Source organism: Spermophilus citellus (assembly GCF_964194105.1).
Source record: "Spermophilus citellus genome assembly, contig: SCAFFOLD_175, whole genome shotgun sequence".
Classification (NCBI taxonomy): Eukaryota; Metazoa; Chordata; class Mammalia; order Rodentia; family Sciuridae; genus Spermophilus; species Spermophilus citellus.
This window is the reverse complement of record NW_027672949.1, coordinates 414,556-421,887: the sequence shown is the minus strand read 5'-3', so window position 1 is coordinate 421,887 and position 7,332 is coordinate 414,556. Positions and strand designations below refer to the sequence as shown.

The following is a 7,332-nucleotide window of genomic DNA, read 5'->3' as shown; positions in this document are numbered from 1 at the left end:
ACTTCTTCCGACATTTCCTTGGTACCTGATGTTGGACTTGAGAATGTTGGCTTCAAAGATCAGCTCTGCCATTTGTTGATAATGTGATGTTCTGCAACCCTTTCCCAGACATCAGTTTCTCATGGGCCCTGGTGAGGGGGTGCCTGATCTTTCCTTCTCTGCCCACAAGCCCTTTAGGAATCCTTTTCTTGGCTGGATGGCAGCTCTGCTCCCAGGGGCAGGAGAAGGTTTGGGATGCAAACAGAGACTTCCTGAATCCTCCCCTCAGTCCTGCTGTGGCTTTGGCTCTGGGCAGGGGCTCCAGGGCCTCTCCCAGTGGTTGCTGGAGGCCAGAGCTGCCTTTGTCTGCCCCAGGAGGCCAGCCAGCCCCTGCCCAGGCCTGGGAGATGTTTTTTCCCCCCTGCGTTTTTCAGTTGGAACCGTTTATAATAGGAAAAAAAGAGAATGACCAGGCCAGTCAGCTGGAAAATAAAGAGACTTAAAAATAATAGGATAGGCCTGTTCTCCTGTGTAGGCTTTGGTTAAGCAGAAAGTTTTAGTTCCTTTCTGAAAGGCATTTGGGCTTTTGAAATCCCCTCTGGGAGCTCAGTCTGGACCCTGAGAAGCCAGGCCCTGGCATGTCCCAATGTGCATGACCAGGATGGGGCCAGACCACTCAGAGAAGGCAGCAGCAGACCCTGGAAAATGTAGCACAAAGCTGGGTCCATTGGGGCCTTGGGCCCCACCCACTCTGCTCCTCTCCCAGTGGGGCCCAAGCCTCATAACCTCCCTTTAGTGGCCTCTTGCTTGAATATCCTCTCCTCCCTCTGGCTTTAAATGCTGGTTGGGTGCCATTTTGGACAGAGGGTGGGAATGGACTGCTTCTTCATTCAGAGAACCAGAGAGATTTTGCAAACAGGGAGACAGAGTTAGAGAGGGCTTACCCCAGGCCATTCAGGAAACCTAAACCTACTGAGTTGTCATTGTCCTGTAAATGTGGACAACAGCTACCATTTCTTAAGCACATATAATATGGAAGGATGCAGTTGATGAATCCAGGAATTCACCTGGAAGAGAAAACCCAGTGATCTGTCTCTCAAGGACACTGCATGGCTCGCTCTTTTCTAGTCTTATTTAGTTCCAGTCCTTGCAAATGAGCCTCTTCTTTGTGTGGCCACCCCTTGCTAGGGTCTAAGCTACTTCTATTACTGATGAAGCAGCACTATCAAAATATATCTAATAGCTGGGCATGGTGGTGCACACCTGCCCAACTACTCAGGAGGCTTAGGCAGGAGGTTTGCAAGTTCAAGCCCAGTTTCAGCAACTTAGTTGAGAACCTGTTTCAATAAAAAAAGGGCTGAAGATGTGGCTCAGTGATAGAGGCCCCTTGGTACCACAAAATTAAAAGGGCTAGGGATGTAGCTCACTGGTAAAGCACTATAATTACCAGTACTGCAAAAAAAAAAAAAGAGAGAAGAAAAAAATATAAGCAGCGAGCACCTACTAGGTGCAAAGTGTCCTGTGCTAGACTAGACATGTTCTAGCTTTATCCCCCTCTCTGCTCTTCGCACAGCAATGAGCCTGGTCACTGTGGTGCTACCCTTCCAGTGCACCCCCCACATGACCTACTTCCTTCAACGAGGCAACTAGGCCTTACCTCCTATAGTGTCCACTACATCCTGATGGTTTGTTGAAATATGTAGATTGATTTACTGATAAAGACAGAGCCCCTCATAATCCAATCACTCCCCCAAGCCCTGCCTCTGAACATGGCTGCTCTGGGGACCAAGCCTTCAAGATAGGAGCCTCTGGGAAAAGTTTCAGGTACAAAGCACAAAAGCTGGTAAACAGCACGGCTAGGATTCAAATTCAGCCCTGCCTGGTTCATTATGTGATATGAGCTTCTGTGCTATGTGGCAGCCCTTGCTGTCCAGTGCCCACCTCTGACCTTTGGTTATTGCCCTGACAGCTACTCCAGTGACCCCTCATTCACTGGGCAGGGAGTAGGCACCATGATGAGATGGGGGTATATATCAAAATCTAGGCCTCTGTCCTGAAAGAACTTTTAGTTTACTTGGGCGGGACAAGCTTTCTACCCCTGGTCCTCTTGTCCACTAGAGAGCCTTTATGTGACAGTGGTTGAATGCACTGTATATGGACCCCTCCTCTATATGCCAGCCAGGATGCTGGTCTTTCTTTTGATGACATCACTGCATTCTGAGCATCGGTAGGGCACAGGGGATGTAAAGTAGACCCAGAGTGGATGATAGAATTTCCCTCCTTTCTGCCGGTGGGTATTGGGTCCCCAAAAGCATTCCATGTGTTCAGCTGAGGCAGGGACCACACATGCTGACCCCTCCCTAATATTTCTTCTGGGCCTGTGTACCTAGGAGATTCTTTCTATGACAGTAGGAATGGAGGTGCAGAAAAGGGTGATGTACACAGGGGAAAAAAAGTATCCATGCCGGGTGTAGGGGTACACACCAGTAATCCCAGCTACATGGGAGGCTGAGGCAGGAGGACTCAAGTTTGAGGTCAGTCTGGGCAATTTAGGGAGATGCTACTTCAGAATAAAAGGAAACAAACAAACATTTTATTTTTTCTCAAAATGATCTGAGACAATTTGGTGCTTCTTGGTAGATTCAGATAACAGTGTCATAAGAGAGGTTAGAGTCAGGTGTGGTCTCCTGCTGCCCTACAACCTCGATAGCAGGTGATAGTGAAGGCAAATGTTAGACCAAATTTGCTACATGAATTGACAGTCATCACACAGACATTCAGCAGCAAAGTGGGGTCTTTTTTTTTTGGTGTGTGTGTGTGTGTGTGTGTTGGGAATTGAACTCAGAGGCTCTCAAACACTGAGCTATATCTCCAGCCCTATTTTGCATTTTATTTACAGACAGGTTCTCACTGAGTTGTGTAGTGCCTCGCCATTGCCGAGCCTGGCTTTTTGAACTCACGATCCTCCTGCCTCAGTCTCCTGAGCTGCTGGGATTACAGGCATGTGCCTGGCAAAAGTGGGGTCATTTTAAAGATAAAACAGGCCCTATAAAGTAGTTTCAACAGCTCAATGAAGTCCCAGCTCCATGTTTCAGGCTATCTGCCCGCTCCCCAGGGTGAGGAGCCCATCACATTCCTAGGCAGGCTTTGGTGTCCTCAGAATTTCTACTCATGGCTGGACACAGGATGGCCTGGGTGTGGAGCTGTGTGTGTAGTGGGTGTGCAGTTACCCCAGACTCACCTGCATGCAAGGTAGAGAGCATTCTTGACTCTTTTATGTTAAACCATACCTCAAAGGCCTTGGACGTCACCAATGAGAGCCCATTTTTAAATCTATCACATTTATGTTTGTTTGTTTTCTAAGGTGATAATTAAATTTATTGGCGGCTAAACGATCTACTCAAACCAAATGATGTTTGACTAGTCCTGGAATGTGCCCACTGCCTCCTGGCATTGTCTACCTGTGCACTCTGAGTCAAAGCTTATAAAACCAGGCCTCATATAACATTCATTATATTGAATTTTTTACAAAATTGTTTTAAAATTAAAGAAAATACTGCTGGGTACATGGGTACATGCTGGTAATCCCAGCTACATGGGAGGCTGAGGCAGAAGGATTGCAAGTTTGAGGCCAGTCAGGGCAATTAGGGAGATGCTGTTTCAGAATAAAAGATAAAAAGGATGGAGCAATGTACCTGAGTGTAGCATGCCCTGGGTCTGATCCCTAGTACTGGGGGAAAAAACAAAAGCCAGTCACCACCATTGTAACAGAGAACAAAGCCCCAAGGGAACTAAAGTCCAGCACCCACAGGCTCCAGTGAGCAGCAGCACACCAAGGGCAGCCAGAGGTGGTGGTGGGGGAGGCTCCTGGGGCCAGGGCCAGGAGTTTCAAGCTTTCTGAGGGTGTGAATCCACCAGGGACCCTCCCAACGAGTTGGTTTCCTTGCTGCCTTGTGGGTGTTCCCTGCAAAGACTGCTGATGCTTGAAGAACTAAATAATTATAATAATGATGATAAAATAGAGATGGCTTTCCCAGCTGAACAGAAACTGGAGAAGACAAGGAGGTTCCCACACCCGACTCATTGTTTTTGGCACCAGGCTCCTGCAGCCCCAGGGAGGCAGATGTCTGAGTCTGCTGCTGGCCTCTTTGAGTTGTGGTCATGGGGGGGGGGCAATGGAGAACCTCTGGGGAATTTCAAAAGCATCTGCAGGGATTTTCCTCCCCCAAAATGGCAGGCTGAGAACTAGAAGCAAAGAAGGGGATATGCTCTTCTCTCTTGCCTTACCCTCTTGTGAATGCCTAGAAACTTCAAGACCAGCTGAGTGTTTTGGCACATACCTGTAATCCCAGTGACTGTGGAGGCAGAGACAGGAGGATTGCAAGTTTGAGGCCAGCCCAGGCAATTAAGTGAGATCCTGTCTTAAAATAAAAGAAAAGGGGCTGGGGATGCAGCTCAGTGGCAAAGCGCTTGTGTAATGTATGAGAGGTCCCGGGTTCTACCCCTATGACCACAAAAAATGAAAAGCAGGAGAAGCCAAAACCTCAAGAGGAGGAGGCTGAGGCAGGTGGATTGCAACTTTGAAGCCAGCCTCAGGAACATAGGGAGGCCCTGTGCTGCAGTCTGGCTGGGCACAAATAACCGAGCCACCAGAAAGCCTTGTAGATTCAAACAGCAACTCTTTATTCACCAACTCTCACTGGAACTGCACACACCACATGGGACCACACTCCCTCCATCAGGCTCTGTCCAGTCTCTCTGAACCCCTGTGAGAACTCCACAGGAACTCAAAAGTAGCAAGCAGCAAGAGCCGCCCTATTGCCTGACAGTAAAGGTCAAATATAGAATTCAATCAACCCAGCATCAGAGCAATTACTTATAGCTTAACTCAAATCATCATCTCAATGGTTCGCTGGTGTCACCTTCCAAACATTCCCTCTGGCAAATGCCAGGTGTCATTCTGACTGGGTTGTGGCTCTCAACAGCCCTGTTTCAAAATAAATTAAAAAAAAGGAGTGGGAAGGTAGCTCAGTGGTAAAATGCCACTTGTTTCAAACCCCAGTACCAGAAGAAAAACCCCCATTAACAACAACAATACAACTTCAAGACCAGGTTCCTGGGGAAGAAGACTTCAATCTGCCCAGACACTGGTACACTGGGAAAGAAGCAGCCAGACCCATCCTGGTGGGTGTCTGCATGTGTTGCACCTGGCTACCTGACAGATTCAAGGAGAGTGCATGGCCATTGTTTCCTTACTGCCCCCTTGACAGGATGCCCAGGGAAACATGGATTCCACAGATAGATGTATCATTAAATGCAACACAAATGCACAATTCTGAGGCCCTGGGTTCAATCTCAAGCACAAGTGCACAGAAAGCATACTGTCTCCTTGGTAGACCTAAAGCAGTAATCTTCTACAAAGCAAACACAAGTCTATTTCAAGGGAACATGAGATGGGGAAGTGTCTGAATGAAAGAAGGGAATTTACAATTATATGGTTGGCTCTCTCTATAAATGGCATTGACCGTGGCAGTGGTGAAGGTGAGAGATGGGAAAGGAAGAGAGGGAAGTGAGGTCTGGTAACAGCTCTCTCATGGCCTCATTTTAGGCCAGACAGGCAGTGCTTACTGACATGAAATTCTCAGGACAATCTCATGAGATCTGTGCTATCAATACTCCCATTTTGCAGATGAGAAACTATAAACACAGACAGCGCTTTGCTAGAGGTTCTCCAGTGAGGCAATGAGGAAGATAGATTGAAAAGGGGATAGGATTGATTACAATGCCTCCTTTGGTTCTTTGTGGGAGCTGTGACAACTTCTCACTGCAACCACTCAGCTTCCTCTCACCTCAGGCCCTTTGCACATACTGTACATTCTATCCTTTTTTTTCTTTAAAAATGTATAAATTAGCAATTTTATTGAGGTAAACTTATACATTCCAAGAAATGATCTGGCTCTGAAGCAGGATATTCAAACTGCCTAGACTTTTATATCATTTCAAAACCATTATATAAAATATTTCAAGTGACACTTTATAAAATTATAAATATAAATCACATATAAATTAACTCAAATCTCATATTTAAATTATCAATAAATTAAAAATAATTAAAATAGTGTCCTAACGCTCATACTGTCAGTTCTTCGTAGAGAACAAGATAAGGTACCCAGTGGACAGGACATGTTTTCTGACCATGGGAAGCAATGCCCATGAACCAATAAGCTTAGATGCCCACTATGCTTTCCGAACAGCTCTCAGGGTGAACTGCAGGAAATTCTCAAAGTTGCTCAAGATGAGTTGCATGGTCATGACCTTCTGCCAATCATTCTGTGACTCCAGTTTTGCCAACAGGTGGATATTTGCAGTTGGGCTAGGGAAGACTATTTTATTGGGATCCTTCACCTCTTGTTTCAGAATCTCAATCAAGGCTTTGGAACTGAACTGCACATGTTCAGCTCTGTCCCTGTTATTGCCTTCCTGAAACTTGTTCCGGATGTACCTCAGGTAGACCTGAAACTCCAGAAGCCCAGAGGTGATTCGCACAAGGCAGTTGTCCCGATTGTATCCAGTTTGGAAGCATCCATCTTTTTCAGTCATCTTTGGAAGGTTCAGATTGTTTTCAGACACTGCCACATGGCTCTTGATACACGTCTCATCATTCTTGCACAGCTCTTTTCTCATTTCGAAGACTTCCTTGATGAGGTAGGAAATCTGTCCTGCGGTTTTTCCAGAAGAGGCACGTGTTGGTTTATTTCGAGTGACACTATTCTCTCCATCTTCTCTCCTAAGTTCTGAGGCGGGGAAGGCAGCAGCCACCACTAGGAGCAGCCCCAAGGAGGCAATTGAGAAGAACTTCATGGCTGTTCCTGGAGGGCAGATGGAGCGCTCTTTCTTTCCTGGTGGGCTCAAGAGCTGAATGTGCCCATTCTATCCTTTTCCTTGACTCCTTCCATCTCTTCCTTCAGCATGTTAGCCACACCACTTTTGACACTTATTTTTCTGGCTTCATTTGTACTATCATTTTTTTCTTCTCAGGATTTGTTCAAAACTATTTAAATCATTATTCGCATGATCTTTATTAAAAGTTAGCCTTAGGTCCAACTTTTAATACCACTAAGCCACAACCCCCCCCCCCCAACTTACGGGCTGGGGTTGTAGCGATAGAATGCCCAACTAGCATGTGTAAAGCCCTGGGTTTTATCCTCAGAACCAAATTAAAAATAAATAAATAAAATAAAGGTATTGTGTCCAACTACAACTAATATATATATATATATATATATATATATATATATATATATATATATATTTTTTTTTTTTTTAAGTTACCCTTAGCTGGGTGGGATGGCA

General features: G+C 45.9%; 1 protein-coding gene across 1 annotated transcript; it reads right to left on the bottom strand.

The window, feature by feature from the left end:
* Positions 1-6,216: 6,216 nt before the first annotated feature.
* Positions 6,217-6,840, bottom strand: LOC308640323 (interleukin-6-like; the record flags this gene model as incomplete). The annotated part of the gene is made up of 1 exon (XM_081312281.1): positions 6,217-6,840. One exon carries the CDS (start codon positions 6,838-6,840, stop codon positions 6,217-6,219), a length of 624 nt encoding a protein of 207 aa, XP_081168407.1.
* Positions 6,841-7,332: the final 492 nt, after the last annotated feature.